At 39.4% G+C, this 21,411-nt stretch overlaps 2 protein-coding genes across 3 annotated transcripts; both read left to right on the forward strand.

Annotated features, from left to right (window-relative positions):
* The first annotated feature begins 6,393 nt into the window (after positions 1-6,393).
* Positions 6,394-20,857, forward strand: ca12 (carbonic anhydrase XII). Of its 2 annotated transcripts, none has more exons than XM_022190452.2 (11): positions 6,394-6,575; positions 6,870-6,890; positions 9,507-9,686; positions 10,782-10,924; positions 13,859-13,954; positions 14,050-14,113; positions 14,290-14,447; positions 14,622-14,748; positions 17,474-17,497; positions 17,922-17,941; positions 19,527-20,857. In XM_022190452.2, the coding sequence occupies exons 1-11, from the start codon at positions 6,512-6,514 to the stop codon at positions 19,890-19,892; spliced, it is 1,263 nt and encodes a 420-aa protein (XP_022046144.2). In that variant the 5' UTR covers positions 6,394-6,511; the 3' UTR covers positions 19,893-20,857. The 2 variants fall into 2 exon arrangements, with proteins under 2 accessions (XP_022046144.2, XP_022046152.2); XM_022190460.2 differs by having other exon boundaries at positions 6,404-6,575; positions 17,922-18,006; positions 19,527-19,717.
* On the forward strand, positions 14,756-17,466 carry LOC127535205 (uncharacterized). Its single transcript, XM_051952427.1, has one exon. It carries the CDS (start codon positions 15,303-15,305, stop codon positions 16,056-16,058), a length of 756 nt encoding a protein of 251 aa, XP_051808387.1. The 5' UTR covers positions 14,756-15,302; the 3' UTR covers positions 16,059-17,466.
* Positions 20,858-21,411: the final 554 nt, after the last annotated feature.

A 21,411-nucleotide genomic window follows, 5' to 3' on the forward strand; every position in this document is an offset into this window, starting at 1 on the left:
GGAGCTCATATTTTCCAAACTGAGGTACCTAGAAAGTTCCAGTTTGCTAAGTTATCACACAAGTTTGTGTAGAATGGAACCCAGTTGTGTTAGAACACTTCTGTGCAGTATTTCTAGTACTTTTAAGGTCCCAAACCCTACTCGTGAGTAGGTATCTCTTAATTTTTAGCATTTTAAGCAAGCCCCCATGGCCTGCAGAGTGTAGGGAAACACCTGGGGATGTTTGTGGGGCACTAGTTACATGCAGAGGCCTTGTTTACCAGCTTACAGCTCTCTGGTATGTCTAGAGGCTGAGAAATAACCACTTAAAGATGCAAAAAACGTTGGCAAGGCTTTTTATAGCCCAAATTCTGAAAATTTCAGACCTCCACAACTCAGAAACTATTTGAACTACAGACCTACAATTTGGCATAGAAAGTACTTTTGTGACTATCTAATGGCATGCAAATTTACGACTAATTTGAAAATGGTGCAGCAACACCCCCAAGGAATATCTGGTCATTTCACCTGGAATGACCCTAATGTGAGATGATTTTGTAAATAGGACTGTCTGTGTGTCTTTTTACAAAACATGACATATTGGTATATCATTATATACAGTGCCTTGTGAAAATATTCGGCCCCCTTGAACTTTTCAATCTTTTGCCACATTTCAGGCTTCAAACATAAAGATATAAAATTTTAATTTTTTGTCAAGAATCAACAACAATTGGGACACAATTGTGAAGTGGAATGAAATTTATTGGATATTTTACACTTTTTTAACAAATAAAAAACTGAAAAGTGGGGTGTGCAATATTATTCTGCCCCTTTACTTTCAGTGCAGCAAACTCACTCCAGAAGTTCAGTGAGGATCTCTGAATGATCCAATGTTGTCCTAAATGACTGATGATGATAAATAGAATCCACCTGTGTGTAATCAAGTCTCCGTATAAATGCACCTGCTCTGTGATAGTCTCAGGGTTCTGTTTAAAGTGCAGAGAGCATCATGAAGACCAAGGAACACACAAGGCAGGTCCGAGATACTGTTGTGGAGAAGTTTAAAGCTGGATTTGGATACAAAAAGATTTCCCAAGCTTTAAACATCTCAAGGAGCACTGTGCAAGCAATCATATTGAAATGGAAGGAGTATCAGACCACTGCAAATCTACCAAGACCCGGCCGTCTCTCTAAACTTTCACCTCGAACAAGGAGAAGACTGATCAGAGATGCAGCCAAGAGGCCCATGATCGCTCTGGATGAACTGCAGAGATCTACAGCTGAGGTGGGAGAGTCTGTCCATAGGACAACAATCAGTCATACACTGCACAAATCTGGCCTTTATGGAAGAGTGGCAAGAAGAAAGCCATTTCTCAAAGATATCCATAAAAAGTCTTGTTTGAAGTTTGCCACAAGCCACCTGGGGGACACACCAAACATGTGAAAGAAGGTGCTCTGGTCAGATGAAACCAAAATCGAACTTTTTGGCCACAATGCAAAACGATATGTTTGGCGTAAAAGCAACACAGCTCATCACCCTGAACACACCATCCCCACTGTCAGACATGGTGGTGGCAGCCTCATGGTTTGGGCCTGCTTTTCTTCAGCAGGGACAGGGAAGATGATTAAAATTGATGGGAAGATGAATGGAGCCAAATACAGGACCATTCTGGAAGAAAACCTGGTGGAGTCTGCAAAAGACCTGAGACTGGGACGGAGATTTATCTTCCGACAGGACAATGATCCAAAACATAAAGCCAAATCTACAATGGAATGGTTCACAAATAAACGTATCCAGGTGTTAGAATGGCCAAGTCAAAGTCCAGACCTGAATCCAATCGACAATCTGTGGGCAGAGCTGAAGACTGCTGTTGACAAACGCTCTCCATCCAACCTCACTGAGCTCGAGCTGTTTTGCAAGGAAGAATGAGCAAGAATTTCAGTCTCTCCATGTGCAAAACTGATAAAGACATACCCCAAGCAACTTGCAGCTGTAATTGCAGCAAAAGGTGGCGCTACAAAGTATTAATGCAAGGGGGCCGAATAATATTGCACGCCCCACTTTTCAGGTTTTTATTTGTTAAAAAAGTTTAAAATATCCAATAAATTTCGTTCCACTTCAAGATTGTGTCCCACTTGTTGTTGATTCTTGACAAAAAATTAAAATTTTATATCTTTATGTTTGAATCCTGAAATGTGGCGAAAGGTTGAAAAATTCAAGGGGGGCGAATACTTTCACAAGGCACTGTATACAGCTACTAAAAATCTAAGAGAAAGATGTCTGCTCACCGTGAATGCCAGCACAGGTTTTGCTGCAGCTGTCGAAGTCAAAAAATCTGTTTCCATTTCCATTGCATCCGGTCCAGATGAATTTTCTGCATCTGTCATGAACTGAATCGTAGTAGTACCTCAAATATTTTCTACCGCATCCACCTTCTTTCTTTTTCAAGAGGCAAGCTTTGGTTGCTGAGTAGAAAAAAAACATTATCCTCGTTGTTCGTCATCATTCAAAGTAGTCATATCAGCAGTTGTAAAGTTTGTTGATAATATTCATTCAAAAATCACAAATGAGATTGATTATGTCGACAAGGTTCTGCTTTAAAATCAGCTCAGCAATACTATCATTCAGACTACCTAACTTTTGTCCTGCTCTTTCACCACTTGGTGGCGTATCACTAACACTCAAAGCTGACACGTGTCTCTCCTACAACCTCTGAGGACTTAATTACATAGCGTTAACCTTAAGGATATTTGTGTGTATTAAAGTGACACACAATTTAGCACTGATATGTTTTATGGCTCTAACATAAAACATGCTTCCCTTCAGACCTCGGCAGAAAACGTTTCTCTTTCTATCTGTTTCTCTATCTCTATCTCAGTTGTAATCAAAAATGGTTTATGATTCCGTAAGCCATAAAACTTAACCTCAACAGTCAATTCATGCTCCAAAGTCCTCAGAAAGCCAGAAAGAAGGACTTATCTATTTTTTGGCAATCTTTGAAATAGCCACAAGATTGTTTTTACATTTGAAACAGAGGGTTATCATATAAAGAAAATGAAATGTTGAACTTTTTTTCTGTTCTTCTAAATGCACAATTCCTCTTACCATCCATGGGGTAGATCTTCTCCGCGTCGGCTGAACAGTTCCTTATGCACTCTCTTTCATTTGTGAAACGGTTTGCATTTCCTCCACTGCCGTAGTACATGAAAGAATTGCACTCGCCTTTTTCGTGATTATAATACAAAGAAACCTCGAACTTTGAACCTGTACCTTCATCACTAGGCAGCATACAGAAGTCTGGTGGGTGATAAAGGAAAAAAAAGTGTCAGTTGCATTGAATTAACTAAAAGTAAAATGTGATGCTTTGGCTTTCAACTATTGTGTTTCGATCAGAAGTACTGTTGGCAAAAGACGACCATTGCACAGTTATTGTATATGATTCAGAAATAATCTACAGACATCTAACTAATATTTAACTAACCTCATCCCCACAGACCCACTCCCTCTTTTTATAATGGCAATAAAAAGTGTCATTTATGGTTCTCTTTTCAGGGAAGTGGTTTCAAACGGTTGTTTTGCCCCAAATACACCTGATTTTGGAGGGAAACTGTTTAACTAACAAAGTAATTTGCTGTTCCCACATGGGTGCCTGAAAATCTGGGCCTCTCCAATTATTTTGAGGTGACGTGAAGTTGCAGGTTGACATAGTTTTAGGTCATCACGCTCATAAGAGTCAAACTCAGACAGGAATGATCTCAGTGTTTGAAAGTTTAGAATTATAGAGGGAGGAATTGTCCAGTCAGCTTTGTTCAGTTGTTAGGAGCATGTAAATAACATTTCCGAGAGATTTACCTGCAGTAAATACCATCATTTCTTTTTTGGTTACAGTTATAGATGATCCTTGCTGGTTTCAGTTGCAAGTCATAACGTGAGCATAAAGTCAGAGAAAGGTACAATACAATCCAAAGCATTACTATGTATTATTCAGCCTACGGTGTGTTCAGTCAGTCATCTCATTACTCTGAAATGTTTAAAGGCGAAGATTTATCTCATTAATTTAGTTTCATTTAACTAAATTAACTAACTGGACTAACTTTAAATGTGATAAGAGACACATGAAAGACAAAGTTATACAAAAGCAGCAGTGCACAAGAGCACATAATTTTTCACTAAGGATTGGTCCATGTGCTGATACCTAGGCCTGTGAAGTAGGCCTGAGTGAACCTCAGGTCTCGTTCTCGGTCATTTTTAAAAATAAACTGTAATTTAAGCAGAAAATAGCTCTTGGCAAATAGTACCTGGCATTTCTGAGCGGGTGATGCCCAACACTGCAGAAACAATCCCCAAAAGCAGAAGGTTCTTCATCTTGCTGCTTGTCTGTGTGCTGTCTCTTCCTGGACTGAGCAAGAGTTATAAACTACACTGGGAGTGGGGACTCATTTCTGACCTTTGGACGGATATTTCCCTGATGGTGACACCACAATCGAAATAAAAGTTAATGGCACCCATAGAGAATTCATCCTTTTACAACTTCTTCTGTAGCCTAGAGGGTGTTGTTTGTTACATTAGGGCATTAGCAGATATTACAGTGATGAACACAGTACCATGAAATTCCTATTGTTAAATGCTATGTTTGCAAAACCTCCATCTAGATTTATTGCCACCACCATGTCGCTTTGTCTACACAGACAGACTTAGGCGTTGGTCAACGTTTCACTGTGGTTGCTTATTTTTCTCGTCATATGGTGTATGTGTCTGTCATTCTGCACGTACGAGTTACCACATCCAGTTCCTCTATTATTTTATCATTTTGGCTTAAATACTTGTATCAGCTTTTAATTCCCAGGGTATAAAATTTTCATCTTTAATCATGAGTCAAAGGAAAAACAACTTTTTTAGACAGACAGACAGACGGACAGACAGACAGATAGATAGATGGATAGATGGATGTTGAACTAGAGAGATAAACACCATTCTTCCAGAACATATTCTCTCATTTGGTCCAGAATATCCCACTGGCGTTTCGTTGGATTGAGATCTGGTGACTGCCAAAACCACAGCATATGATTTACATTATTTTTATATTCATCAAACCATTCAGTGATTCTCATGTTCCACTGATAGGGACATTGTCATCGTGGAAGAGTACGCTCCCATCATGATAGAATTTTTTCATCACAGGATAAATGCAATCACTCCGGACAACTTCGTACTGATTGGCAGGGATTCTTCACTCCAAGGGGACAAGTGGACCCAAACCATGTCAGCCAATCCCCCTGGTACTTACTGCTGGTACAGGAAGGTCAAAATTAAAGTTAAATTTAAGGTGAGCACAGAAAAGCTTTCCCATTTTTGTGAAAATGCAAAAAATAAATAAAAAACTTTTTTGTGTCTGATTGATATTGAGAATTAATGTGGAGTAACAAATAAGCAAAACATCTTTTTTGAATGGAGAGGGAAATGCTATTGGAGTGTAATCTGGTCACAAGGCTACCGTGTTAGAAGATAACTGCTGCAGAATTATGTATGGAGTGTATTCTGACTGCATTTTGTATTTAAGTATTCTTATTTATTAATGACTGAAGTGCACTGAGAGAACATGACTGGTCAGCAGGTGTCAAAGCACCTAAACCAAGACCAACCTTTCTACATGCAGAAAGCCGACACAGCATTGCTAAAAGCAATGAGTAACAAGAAAAAAGACGAAAAGAAGACAGCATAAAGAAGCAGCATGAAGAAGCAGAAAAGACTTTAGCAATGTAAATTGTCTCCAGTTCCTCAAAGAGCAGATAACATTGTGGCTAATATTCTTAAAACGTTTTTCAAATGTTGCATTGGTAACATCCTTCTTTTGTTATCAGATAACATTGTGGTAATGTTTCATTTTAAAAAAAACAGATAATGTGTTGCCTCATCAATATCCCCAGAACATCCTCATCGTATATACTATGTATATATATATATATATATATGTGTATATACATAGTATGAAACAAACCTTTTTGCCTACGATGAGGATGTTCTGGGGATATTGATGAGGCAACACATTATCTGTTTTTTTTTAAATGAAACATTACCACGATGTTATCTGATAACAAAAGAAGGATGTTACCAATGCAACATTTGAAAAACGTTTTAAGAATATTAGCCTTGAGAGAAATTAAGAACTTCCAACTGAAAACATTACTTGGACTTTGCAGAAGGTTTCAAAAACAAGAAATGAACCTTACTAGGTAGCTGTCATGTGCTCACCTGTCGGCACTGAGCGGCCGCACATGTTTAACAGCGGCACATGTGTAGCCACTTAGCCGCTTCCGCACACGGACCTGAAAAAATGCGGGACTGTGCTGGATGCGGTGGCCGATGCGGAGCTGTCAGTCTCCGGCGGGCACATCACTCTGGAGGCTGGTTTTGTTGTTGCTCTGACGTCAGTGAGAGCTACAATGAAGCTGACAACATGAGTATAAAAGCCGGTTAGGAGGCAGCGCTCTGCTGCTCCAAACTGCACCCGGCTGACATCAGGGCACCAACATGCACTTTCTGAGCTCCTCTCCCATCGTCCTGCTACAGCTGACTTTACTGGGCGTGCTGCATGGTAAGACATTTGATGAGTAGTCTAATAAGATGCCATATTGTAAAAACTTTGGATGGAATTTTAATTCATGTTGAGATATTTGGCCCCTTTAGCATTTGCAGGGTCTTGAGCAGAAGGGATGCTTGAAGGCAGGTGTCTCCATCATCTAGCACATGAAGGAAACATGAACTTGTGGCCACCAGGCTAATATTTTTATTAGTTTAGTTCTACTTCTGTTTTCACTTTGCTTATCAAATGCAGCCTATGCAATTGTACTGTGATATATTTATATAGTCTCTTCCTTGTTTGTTTCAGCTGCCAAATGGACATACACTGGTAAGTCAGACAATATTTTCCTCACATTTGTGCATGAATATATCTGTCTGTAACTATAAACCCTTCTTGGTTTGAGCAGCATGAAGTAACTGAGTGTTAGAATACAATTTGATGCAACAGTCCAATAGGCAATGACTGAGTCATAGAAGCTGTTATTGTCGTTGTCTTGCCCTCACAGCAATGCTTTGAGCTGCCAATGTCAAATTGTCAGACAAAATTGGTGACAGTAACATCAAATGAAGTGCATCCTGGTCTAAAAAAAAACTTTCTGACCTTTCTTTGACTCCTAAACAGAGTGTACTGACATCACACCCATCACCTCTAATTGTACTAACTCTGCAATTACAACATTTCATCAGTGGCTGGCTGCTTTTGTCCACCCCTCAAGGTCTTTGGGCAGGACTTCTTCAACCATGACTTGTCACTTATATAAACTGTGCTCACAGCGTGACCTCTTGTCCTTGTGTCACTGCATCTCAAAAATCTGTTGCATTCAGGGACCAAACGTGAAAACAGAGTGTCGGCAGGTTAAGCCGTTTAATGTAATGTCACTCGTATTGACAATTTTTTTGGACAAATATCAACCACAGTTTGGAAATTGGGGATATTCTTGTCCACCGGTACAAGAAAAGAAGAAAATAAAGTAGAAAATTACTGTGCACAGTAATTTAAGCTCAAATAAATATTATGTAGGGTGGTCCACTTTGTTCTAATTATAGCACTGGCTTAATGTGGCCACTGCTATAATATAAAGGTCTTTTGAGGACTTCGTTCACACAGTTGTTTATATCCTACTTGTACAAATTTAGAAAATATAAAATAAACAGCCAAGCCAGCAACAGAAAGTAGTGTGTCAGTAGAAGAAATATCTTAGCACTTTAGCAGTGCATTTTGGTGATTTATTCTTTGGTTTGCAAAGTCATGTGAACCGTAGCATCTGATGGTAATACAAAAAAAATCACATTGCATTAATAAATGCACTCTAAATTACATCAATAAACAATCACAAATCTTCTCAATGAAAATGTATTAACTAGTCAAATACCTAAAAGGTTTTTTATTGATTAATAAGGAAAGAGTTGAAGTTGGAGAAAGACCCTGAACTCCTCTTAGTTTCAGCGTGGTGGATTTCCTCCTCACTTACAGTCAGACCCTGTGAGGTCTGTCAGAGTCATCAGTCGTCTGCAGGCCTGGTAGCACTTTCTGTTGACGGAGCCACAGCTGAGTCATACAATTTATCTCCACCTCCACACTCCACCCTCTGGCTGAGGACAAACAGTGAACCTTAATATAGGAGTAACATAAATGATGATGATGACTGTTGTGGTTTTCTCGCCCTGCTCTGCCACCAATGTAATGTCAACTCGATTGCTCTGCAGAAAGCCTTGTAAAAGTCTCCTAATTTAGGATTCCTTTTGCCAAATTTGAGAAATTACCCACAGCCATGGATGTTCTGCTACCAAAGGACCACCAAAAGCCACTAAAGGTCCGTTACTAAAGAACAGAAGTGAAGTGGACAGTGAATAATTATAAACACGAGAGTAACTTTTTTCATTTTCGGCTTTGCCTAGATTGAACTTTCAGCTTTGCATTAGACAAGTACTCAGTGCATTCACAGCTCCACTTGATGCCTTTTGGCTTGTCTTATACAATCAATCCACATTTGTATGACGGTCTGGCTGGGGGTTAGACCTCATGCTGCGTCATTCATATTTAACCATGGTCAGCTGGCATCTGGTGAATGGTGAATTTTTAAATGAATTGTCGAAAGATAATAAATTAGTGGCAAAAAATGTAACTCAGACTGGGGCAGTGGCACACTCAGGGCTTTTCAAGGGATTTTATGTTTTGTTACAATTATGTTATTTCTCATTTCATAGAGTCCATTCATTGCAAAATATTAGCCTCGCTGCATACTGAGCGTCATGCTTGAAAAGCTCAGTATGGATTCTTACACTTCAATCAACACACTGAATGGAATATCAGAAATCAAGAGCTTCCTGATTTTCTTTTCAATCAATTTCTTATTACCATTCTTCTCCATTTTCCTCTCTTGCATCATTTCAAATCCCAGCGGCTCTCACTGCCTTTGCAGACACATTATTGAGGGACATGCAGCTGAGGTCACTTTGTAAACTGCATGACTTGATCTGCAAATGTGGCCATTTGTGCTTTATAGAAACCTCTCATTTGGAGAGAGACAGCATTCTCACTGGCTCTGCCTGCAAACAACAGCCTGGTTCTCACTCTTGCTGTTTCAGAAAGGGCCAAGAGCAGAGCCACGGGCCTCTCCCATGTCGTCTTGTACATAGATAATAATACTTCACTTGGATTACAGATAAAATGTGCAGTATGCCAGAACAAGCCCTGGCCCTTTTTGGAGCCATCCCTTATTCAGCCTCACACTGGGGCACTGTTCGCTCATCTGGCCTTTAAAAATGGAACACTTTAACATTTAAACTGCATTTTGCTCATGCTCTGAGGTGACACAGTCTTTATGGATTAGAATATACATATGTAGTACCACTGTACGGCATGTTAAAACTATGAAAATAACATTACATCAGACAGTAGCCATGTCTTAAAGGTGTTGTCTTGGTTATGATGTTGTTGCAGGGCCAGAAGGAGAGCACCACTGGCCCAAGCATTATCCGTACTGTGGCGGTGCTTTCCAGTCTCCAATAGACATCAGGTCTGAGCTGCTCAGGTTTGATCCAACTTTACGTCCGATTGAGGTTCAAAACTACAACCTGTCACCAAATGAGCAACTCACTCTTGGGAACAATGGACACTCTGGTGAGTATAAATAAACAATGTTCTTCACATAATGTGCAACACTTCAAATGTGACGTGCCCTGTAAACTCATGTCATCACAAGTACTATAACAGTGTATCAAACTAAGCAAATATTTAGCAAAACTGCATTTTGGGAATCTAGAGACATTCTTCATATCAAAGTATTGCGCTAGACAACATATTCATTAGAAATGGCCACACATAAACTTGGAGTCCTAATTCCTAGGCCAAGCTAAAAGAAAATGATAGGAGGATCCTTCTTCTACATCTGCCACAGTAATTTTCTATAATCACTCTCTTATTATCTTAACTGTCCTTTCACCCAGAGAAAGAGCTCCGTGTTATTCTGGGAAAATATGAGCAAAGACTTGTCATCTGCTCTGTCTCGTTCTGGGACAGATGCATCTTAATAAAGGAAAGGAGCTTCAGTTTATTATGCAATATGTATGTAATTGCACTATATATGTAGCAATCAGAGCACAGAAAACCATGATCATGTGCAATAAAAATGTGTTGATGATTTAGGGAGATGAATATAATTGTTGCAAAATTACAGTTGGTTGACAATTCAAAGATTTGTGTCAGAAGAGGTTAAGTAAGGTTAACTCTGGTTAAAGTCATTTCTGACATGCAGATCATGTAGAAAGTGCTGTATGTTAGGAATTTCAATGACAGTCTGTGTAAGACCGATCATGTGCCGAGTGTTGGTGACGATTCGTTGATGTAAAGTCTGAGTAAGTAAACCCTTTGCCACTGACAGAGTGCAAATGCCACATAAATGCTTATGTGTGCATCGCTGATGGGCCTCAACATCCCAAGATGAGTGGTGTCATCAGCGTGATGTGTGTTTCAAATAAGCTGACAAAGGATCTTCATGTGTAAGCATTCTTCATACTGTGACGAACATGTGGAGCAACGCCTGCGTCACAGCACCGTGAAATGTCTTGAATGTTGCTTTGACAGCACAGAGTGGGCCATGCTGACCTCCTCAGTTTACCTTCAAGTTGAAGGTTCTTGATGTCCTGTTGGTGAACTGAGATAACCCCTAACCCCTTCTGCGATGAGTGCTGAGAGTTAATTTCTTTTGGTCCACAGTGCAGATATCGTTGCCCTCCAAGATGCACATCTCCAGCCTGCCTCACCGTTACACTGCAGCTCAACTCCATTTCCACTGGGGCTCCTCCAGTCGGCCCGCAGGCTCTGAACACACGGTGAACAGTAAGCAGTATGCAGCAGAGGTAAGCAAAGACAAAAAGCACTTCTTACAACCGATACTGATTTAACCGATCATTTTGGAAAGGAACTACATACTTTAGTACTGCACCAAAGTACAGTTTCAACATCCTAGTACTCTACTTGTCCGTTTTATATTACCTTATGCTTCTGCTCCTTTAGTTTAGAGAGTGGAATTGTACTTTGTACTCCACTAGATCCATGCAGACACTTGTAGTTAAGGCTATAGTGTGAGAGGTCAAAGAAACAGCAAGAGTAAACTTGAACTGAAAAAAAGCTGGAGGACTGAATCGTTGGTGATGACAGGAGTGCTGCATGTTCAAAATACATCATGTCTCATTCACCGTGACCCATAACCATCACCCCACAAAGCAAAACAAACCTGATAATTACCTGTCCAACAGTAAATAGCAACCATGACATCACCTCTCTGGCTCTTTGACTTCCACAGGAAACCCATACTGATGTTCACTCTGGTTTCACGTCTTGTTTTATTCCAAGTTATTTTGGTTGTCACGTTTTCCACTACTGTCTTTTTTTTGTTTTGTTTTGTTTTGTGTGGCAGTAAAAGATGTTGCAGGTGTAGGTGAAGATGTAGCTGCTTTCTGTCCACTAGCTCTAGCAATATGTGTGACTACACTTTATACTCCAGTGAAGTGCAGGAAGTGTTTGGGAAGAGTTCATGCACTACCATAAATAACAGATTTTTAATTTTTTTATTACCAAATAAAAAGATTTACTGATAGCTGTTTGCAAGATTTGCAACTAATGTAACAAGAAATTCTCCTGGAATGCTTTGCATACATTCGCTTTAATTGCTACAATGCAGGTTAAGATTTTACATATTTTGCTATTTATAGAATATGATGTTTTGTTGTGAAACTCACATTCTATAAAACTGTTAAAATAACATCTTGCATAAGTATTTATATTCCTGCAGTGTATGCACAAATAACACTCTGAATGATGATAATGTTCCCTCTGGTTTTGATAATTTGAATTTTGCTGATGATTTTGTTTTTTTCTTTAATTTAGATAAAAGTACTGTAGTTTTGCGACTTTCGTAGAAGATAAAATAAAATTCGACCTGGTTGTTTGAGGCAAGCTCACTCTTGCAGTCCATTCATTTCAATATGTCTTTCACACATCTGCAGCATCAGATGGCACCAGACAAATGATTTAATACTTTATGATTTAATTCTGTGACGTTTGACTGGCAGACAAACCAGGGTCACTGACGCCCTTCAAAGATGATGCTGCTCAAACTGAAGAGACTCTGAAGAGCTTTCTCTCTGCTTGTCTCTGCTGTCTTTTCATGACGCTGGGGCAGACATTCGGTTTCCGTCTTCCTGACAGACAGTGTAGGAAAATGCTCATTATGCATCTTTCACTTTTTTTTTTGTAAAATCTCACAATTAATACTTGTATAAAACAATACTTAAAGAACATTTTTAAAGTCTTTAAAACCTCACTTACCTCACAGAAGAGAGCAGTTAAGTACATAGCTGTTTTTTCCCCCACATACATTTTCCTTTTACCAATCACATTAGCATATCGAAAAAAAGACACAAGTCAGCCTCTTTATGCCCATAACTGCACAGTATGTGAGTGTCTTACTTATGCAGGGCTTAAGGGGATTTGAGTGCCAGATTATTATATGCTTTGGCTTTCAACCACCTCTGGAAAGGAGTGGCTGTCTGCTGTGTGCTGCTGAATGTGTCAAGCCCTGTAAGCAGTTTTCACACAATAGTTTGCTCTATTTACTTTGTTACTTAAAATAAAGCGGACAATTTGACAGTAAAGTTTTAAAGTGAATGCAAATAGGAGACTGTTTTATTTAATTTAGTATCATTTGAGTCACGGCGGGTAGACGCTGAAATGGCTGCAACCTGTGTGCTTTTATGTGACCGTGCCCAGCTGCTGCACAGCCACATGTGAGGTGCTGCGGTTTGACCTGAGTTTCTGAGTGGACACGTCGAGAACACGCATCTTTTCAAGTCTCTCCAGACTCCAGAACCACAGTTCCTTGATGACATGTTGTTACGGCAGGATGGAATGATGAGGAATTGAACGTTTCCCAGAAATAGGGCAAGCATCCACCTTAATTTAAAAGACAGGACAGAGTCAGTAAATACAATTGCATCATATTTGACCAGAAAGACTAGCATGCCTTTGCGTTTGCTTGAATACAAAACATGATGACCAAAACAACAGACAATCTGGCATCCATTTGTGTTCTGTAATAGGCCATCTAGTGTAAAACATCTGCAGCTTTTCTTCATGGGGTTTTCTTAATTCAGATTTTGCACTACTGTGCTCTGCATGGATTACTGCTGTTATTAGTGACATCAGTTACATTTTAGGAAATATAAAACAGAGATTCTATAAGATATGATCTATCCCAAATAAAAATACAGTTAAACCAACAGTTTCAACAAAAACTAATAATTTGCTTATAACCTACAAGGTTGAATGATTTATTGCAGGGATTTTGTATTAGACTTCATTCATTATTAGGTATGCAAAATCACCTGGCAAGTGCAAATACATATATAATATATACTAACATAAACGTTTTTCCATTAAAATCACTTCAATGGGTACTCACTATTTGACCTGAGTTGGTGGGACTGTGTTCCTTCAGTTATCTTATAATAGCCTTTTTTTCTGTATTACTTCAGTATTGTTTAAACAAACTATTAACTGCTTTCCACTACACTTTCCACATAACACCATAACACTGTGAACAAGTGGATTTCTCTCAAATATATGAGTGAGCTAGCCAAATGATTCACCTTTTCTGTGATATGCCTGGTTGTGTCACTGCCTATTTTTCATCTGAGATGCAGTAAACAAAGCATTTTTTGGTTAATCAGTCTTGCCACATGCTGTTTAGCTTTTTCCACAGGATCTTCTCATATTTTTCTTTTCCTCCACAGATGCATGTAGTGCATTACAATTCCGACAAGTACCCCAATATGTCCATGGCTGTGGACAAATCTGACGGTTTGGCTGTACTGGGTGTCCTTATTGAGGTGAGTTCATGTGACCTCTACATTGGTGAGGACAGTGATCTATTCTTTTTTGTGGTGTAGAACCGTTTTACTATGATTTATATTTTTACATGCAGGTTGGGGACTTCAATCCAGCCTTTGAGCAGTTTCTACAGTTCATCAGTGGTATCAAGTACAGAGGTGAGTCTGAAGTAATGACTTGATTGAATAGAACTCATAAACTGTCACGATAAAGGCTGTGGTTTGTTGTTTTTAAAGTCAGACTCTCTCAGCTCCTCATCAGGTCATGCCTGTGGCTATAATAAAGTGTACTCTGACGTCAGTATTTGTTAAACGGTTGATTTCTGTTTTGTCAGATCAAAGAGTGCAGATATCCGGGTTCAACATCAGAGCGCTGCTGCCTGCACGTCTGGATGAGTATTATCGCTACGACGGCTCACTGACGACTCCTCCGTGCTATCCGAGTGTGCTGTGGACAGTGTTCAGGAATCCCGTGACAATTTCTCGCAAGCAGGTGCTTCAGCAATGAAATTTTTGTGAGGCGGAATTGGTACAGAATAAAAAATGTTAAACTGACATTAATTAAATTTTTAAGATGTTTTATTGCTGTTTGTTCAGACATTTAAAGTTATAAGGTGTGGAAAAATCCTTGTCCATAACTTGCTTTTATTTTGTTGTGTCTTTTCAGTTTCTGTCCCTAGCAACAGCCCTCTACTCCTCCCATGCCCAGGACTCTTCCCCTGTGCCGCTGAATGGCAACTACAGGAAACCACAGCTTGCCGACAGTCGAGTTGTCTTGGTATCATTCAAGGAAGGTAAGTATGGTCTTCAAAACAAGCTTGCTTTAGTGTTGGTGCATGAGTCAAAAGTTCACTTAAATGACATGGCTACTGTGCTGCTTTTAAAATGGCAAAAAGACAGGTTCAAATAATTTGTGGCTATTTACACTTTTGCAAAGCACAGGGCTGTCACTCTAGCTTTGGCTTGTTTGGTATAACCTCCTTGTGGCTGAACTTTTATGTTAATAATTTTTAAAGCTGATTGACTTTGATGAGCTTCTTCGAAAGTAGGCCATCTTTCAAGACGCTTCAAATTAGCCACCCCACTGACATACTGAGAGCATCTGCAGCCCTCAAATTTGTCTTTAAAGGCTTACTTTTATGTGGTTGCCTGGTTTACCACACTGTATGGTATTTAGGTCCATATACTGTGGTATGAATGTGCATGTTTTCCTCATTTTCAGAGCTTCTGTCTCAGAAGTATGCTTTCCTAATAGCACATGTTTTGACATGGCAGTGTGGAATCCTATGCTATTAGCTTTCATGAGTGGCATTTAGCAAGCGATGGCTTGTGCTTTTAGTGCATCACTATGGGCAGCGCTGTTGCATGCTGGGTGTCAAGGCCCAACATCACTCCAAGGAGTATCCCACATGCTGGGATGTTTAACAACATTGGCTCTGTGTCTGATTCAGGCAGAGGACTGCAAGGTCCTCTTCCAGTCGCATCTCCACTCACGAGGAAGCGTATCATTCAGCAGCTGCTGGTCGGCGACCTAGCAGACCTGGCTGATGAGGGTCTGTATCAGCTCCTACCAAGTGGCTCAGAGAAGCTCCAGGCTGGCAAGAGGAAAAGTCTCAAGAACCCAAAGAGTGAGACTCTGGCCAAATCCAAACACCAAATGATGAGTCCATCCCTTTGGAAGAAGAGCCAGACCAACCACTATGTGGGAAAGTCTGGGCTGGCCGAAAACATGCTGTGCTTCGTCTCACTGGAGCAGAAAGTTTTCCATCAGCTCAAACAGTCCCACGCTGAGAATCAGCTGGTTCAGGCTCTCAAAGATGCAGTTTTCCCTGAGCTCAACCTCAAGAGCTACCTGGACTGTAAGTCAGACTTAGCTCTCCCCACCATCAGATATATTCTCCGCGGACGACCCACAGATGAGGCTTTTGAGTTAGATCGCTCTCTAACAAGAGCCTTGAAGAATCAAAGGAAGACGTCCACAGCAATTAAGCAAAGTGTGCCGGTGACAAAGTACAGCAGTCTTTCCCCAGCTACTGTTCCCAGGAAACCACACAGCCAGGGTTATCCACATCCTTGGCTTCTGCCAATGGAGTGGGAAGACTAGAAAGATTCCTGACATAGCTGAGACTCACATTGTCACTTTCTGTAGCAGACATCAGCTGTGTGAGCCACAATGATAGACTAATTTTCCAGCCATTCCCTGCATTAATCTAACCAGTCTCTGCTTAATGTATTTATTGTTTCCAGTATGTGCACATAATTATACTTTTCATCATAAAAACATAACCTCAGTTACAGAACCTGTCATCAGCAGTGGTACTGTGCTCAATACTGTAATAGGATTGTAATATAGCACAACAATCTCAATATTTATATTTATGTCCTGAAACATCGGAGAAATGTTTACATCAGGGCTTCAGGCATGTTTGCAGATTCTTGCTGAGCTGAATAAGGTTTTTATATGAACTACAAAATAAGCACACATTTCTGGCTTGACAATCTATATGCGTCAAGGTACATGAAGTATGCAAAATTTCTGACTAGGAACATTTATAGTGTTATACAGTACGCCAAGTTCACTTCCATAGTACGGTAATTGTCCAGCTATGCTAGTAATTATTGCCTTACAGAATATGGAGATGCAGCTAAACCAAAAGAATTTCCGAAAGCTTCAGCGCTTTATGTAACTTCACTTTCTTCTTCACAGTTTGTGTTTCTTTTCAAATTTCCATTTACAGTAAGTAAAGTAGCCCGCACTATATATAAGGAACTATTTTCAATAAAAGCATCATACTTGAATCATACATGGCAAACGTCTTCCCTAATTGCACCGTTTCACTCTGAACTTACAGGACTGTTATTTTCTGTTATTTTGTTTGACATGCTAGCTCTTTGCAGATTCACAGAAGTCTGGCGGCTCTTTCAGCGAACCTTATCCAGCACTTATGACAGAGAAACTACATGCATAGAGACTCGGTGTTATATTTACATTCTATACATTTAACTTCAATATTTATACAGGCAGAGGATGTAAAAGATGGGTGGTTTGGAATTGCACATTTTTTATCAGAGGCAACCAGAAATTGTCTGTACCATTGAGAGGTTTTTGACTTCAGTAAACTGCACGGTATCTTCCGTAGTGTGTGGTTTCTTACATTTTAACAGTCAAGGGTTTGGCCTGTGTGGGGAAGTCCAATCATGATGCAAGTGAAAAAGTTGTGGTTAAGCGCGTCAAGAGATTTGCACATACTCTGGCCATATAACTGAGATGTTTGCTGTGATAATGTTAAATAATGTGACAAGCAAAACTCGCTTTGAGATGACATGGCCTTAAAATGATTGTGTAACACCTTGTTCATAATATCTCTGTGGGTCCATCACTGAGAGGTTCACTACTATCATTACAATTCACTTGTTTTCTCTGTCTGCTCTGAACTTCCCTGAACACTTTAACTCTGTCCCTCTAATGGCATCTGATCTGAGGTGTCTCTGTTTCTTCTCTTTCCCTCTGTCACTCAGATGACCAGTCTTGGATAAACACTGGTATGTTGCTTTTGTATATTTTATGCCTCCTTCCTTCCCATTATAAGTCATCTTCATCGCCATCTCATACTCATACAGCATCGAGTGATTTCACTTTTCTAACATCTTTTTTTCTGTTGTGGGATTTGTACAAATGCATAAATTAAGGTAGCATGTTCTTTTCATGAATTTCACTCAGCTAATCGAAACCATTACCAAACTAAACCATTAATGAATTTTAGATTCTGTGATAATATAACTCATATTCTTTCTATCACGTCTTTAAAAGTGTTTTTGATTTGTTTCCTTGATCGTTTTCATTTACAATAAATTTATTTCCACTTTAAACACACATAGAAACTCACATACCAAACAAACACGTATAGAGAAACAGTGAAATGTTGTCACATGACTCTTTCTGCCTCTATTGCTCCACATTCTGCAGGTTTACTGGTTCCCATATTGGTGAGCTCTGCACTGGGATTTGTTCTCCTTGTCTCTTTATTGTGCTGTCTATTAAGACAGAAAAGGTAGGTAAAGGGCAAAACAATACAACAAGACTACAGTTGTGCTTGTTGGAACCTCTCTGTGCATAATGACTCACTGTGAAAGTTTTGCTTTTTCAACCCGTTTTCAGGTCTGGTTTATCTCATGTTTTTTTATTTTTATTTTAAAGATGTCTAAATTTACCAAAAGTAAAGAATTTCATTGCGCAAATTCAAAGCTTTCCATAGCAAACTATAGCGGTTGAGATATTTATAGAAAGTGGACAATTGCAGAGAGTATTTCAAGAGAATGGCTGACCGTAAATGACCCACACTGCGGGGTTTAGGAGTCAATGAGTTTATAGGGGTTGTGTCCTCATTAGATGTTTTTTGGGGGAATGTATGCACTCACTTTTACCACTCTGAGTCACCCTTGACAGGGAGACACCCCATAAATTATGAACCCAATTTGCGTAATGGTGGTTTGCTATAAACAACTAATGGTACACTGGAGAGTATTTTCTTGGTTTGCGTTACTGTGTGACTTCTTGGTTTTGTTGTGGTGCGTAGCTACGAATACATGAACCTTTTACTTAGAGAAAACTGACTTTTCAAACAAGTGCAGTAATTGAAGTAATTTATCTCTTGAGGTGTGGCACATTTGTAAGGAATGTCAGTTTTATTTAAATAAAAATAAGCATAATGTTCGGTGCAGAAATTATGAGGTGACTTAAAAACTTGCTTCATTCTGGACATTTAAACAACCGAGCCAACAAGATTTTGAACTTCTCTGGTTTTCAAACAGGAGGAAGTGAAAACAGACAGGAAGCTTCATTGGTACAATTCTAACTTCTTAAAACTTATTAACTTCTACATTTAGGAGGAACCAAACATGGAGAAGACAAAGAGAAACATATTCAAAATGTCTTTATTATGTAAAAGTACATTAAAATCTATACTTGAAAAAGGTGAAAGAATTAAAAAAATATCATCAAGTGACTGGGGAAAAGAACTATAAAAAATCAGCATATTTAAAAATGTTTTTGATTATTAAATAAATGTTATTAAGAATTTATATCAGTAAAGTCCACAAGATATCGTAAAACAGCAAAAATGTGAGATGAAATATGTAATGAAGAGAAAAATATGCTTTAAAGCTGTCTTCATATCAGTTCATATCATGTTTTCTATTTCATTATGATAATGATACGCAGTTCACTTCTGGATGTGAAAGGCTTTATGACAGTCTAATTTAAGATAGTTTCTGAATTAGACAGTGTTTAATGTTCCACAGAATCATCTCTTCCTCACTACTTCAGAATGAAATGTGGTTCTTTAAAGCATCAACCTTTCAGCAACAAGAACGAATAATTGTAGTGGAAAATTTAAAAGGAATTCATAGCTTTGAATTATGTCCACAAGCGCGTGTATCACGGAATAAAATAACCAACATTATCTTAATAGAGGCGATTTGCCATGAAATGAACCTGCAGCTGATGGGAAAACACTTCAGACTACAGATCATTTTTTTTGCTTGATTTCCCAACGGTTCTTTTGTTTTTTAGATCTGCCGCCGAACAGGACAAAAGCAAACGAGCTGCGTACAACATTGGAGACAGAGACGAGTACGGCTCAAGAGTGTAGCTCTTTGTTGTGGGCCTCGGTTCAAAAGAAACGTCAAGTCCATGACACCATTGTCCCTTGTCCCTTTGCATCACTCCATGTGTTTTCGTGAAATTGTCCCATGGGTCAGTTTGGACATTTATGGAAGCATACAGGGTTTAAGTCCATCACATGATTACGTTTGCATGCAGCTCTGGGGTTTTGGGAACCACTTTTTTTCTTTCTTCTCAAGCCGCAGTCTGGATGGTTTTTGCTGTGTTGTGGCAGGCACAGCAGCGGGCCTCCACGCTGGATGTTTTGTACTGTGAGACTACTTCCTAAGAGCAAGAGGAGCAGCTGTCCCCTCCGGTCCCCCGTTGTTTATTTGACATGATGTGCTGAGTTTCTGAAGGAGAGCTCCACACAGAAGCTCCCAGGCATGTACAGTAGAGCTGAACTGGTAAGAATCTCAGGTCAAGTCAGATCATGGCACCCTTCCCCTGGGCTGTCCTGGCATGGTAGAAAGCCCAACCACAGTCCAAACAATAGGGGAATAGGAGTCAACAGACATCCCTGATGGTAGCATGGCCTGAGAGGGATGGGCGACACCACATTTGCACCAACCCTGTACTTAGAGTTGCTCTATGGATTTTATAATAAAAGGGTGCTTAGCTTCATACAAACACTGCTCCTTTCCTGTGAATAATGCTGAGAAAGAAAGGCTTTTGTGTTGTCAGGCTGCACGTGGGCTGACCCCTCACCCCGGTCCGCTGCTCAGATCACAAGACAAACTCCCCAGCACTTCTGAGAGCCTCTCAGTTTGGCTGTATAGTTAACCACAGTGCTGGAGAGTTATTATGTCATCATGCAATTCTCACAAGTATCATGTCCTGTCTTCACTATATCCATCAATTTATCACCATAGAGAACAGAGTATAGAAGGTGGCACCCTCTACTGTGAGCCTACATTTAAGATCATTTAGACTGGTTAAAGGGGTTATCTGGTAAAATGAGGTTCAGTAAGCATTAGGTGACCGTTTCAACAGAATAAACTCATTTCACCAACACAAAATCCTTTTATCTGTTACATGTTCCTTGCTGCTTGTGGTTAGATTTCATGGTTGGTATCCTTTTTGCCATATTGTTGATAAATGTATCGCTTCATGTGTCAAGATGTGTTTGATTTTTAAATCGTGTTATTTGTGTGATAGTGCTCTGAAGTTTCATTGTGTACAGTACGTGTAAATATCTGCAGTCAAGCAGAGTTGAAAATAAATATGTGTTTTCAAATACAGTTTGTATTTCCGTTGCATTTTGTTGAAAACTGGCGTCACCTTTTAGAATAAACCCATTGAGATTTATTGATGACATTGAATAAACCTCAATTTTATTCAGGCTCAGGTTAAATACTGTCAAGTATACAAATTAGAAATATTGTCGGAGTCAAACCAATGCTCCTCAACACTCAACAGAGGAACACATGATTCCAGTCCTGGCTGATATACAACCAAATACCAACAGTCTTCTGATTACATTCAAATCTAAATGGTCTGACTCGACTCCATATCTTGGAACTCTTAGCATCTTACTCTACACCTCAACCCCTTAAATCAGAAACTCTGTAACTAAGAATTCAGTCTAAGGATAAATATAAGTTTACAGTCTGACAGTCCAGGCTTAAAACAAAGGAGGACCATGTTTCTACTGTTTTAGGAACAACCTTATAGTCAAAAAGCTCGTCAGTGCCTCATTTTAAAAGGCTTTTAAAAATCTGCCTGTGAAAAAAGCTATGTGCGTGACATTTGATCCTTTTTCTAGTATTTTTTGTTACTGCTCTCTTTAAGAATT

The sequence above is a fragment of the Acanthochromis polyacanthus genome, chromosome 8 (genome assembly GCF_021347895.1).
Source record: "Acanthochromis polyacanthus isolate Apoly-LR-REF ecotype Palm Island chromosome 8, KAUST_Apoly_ChrSc, whole genome shotgun sequence".
NCBI lineage: Eukaryota > Metazoa > Chordata > Actinopteri > Pomacentridae > Acanthochromis > Acanthochromis polyacanthus.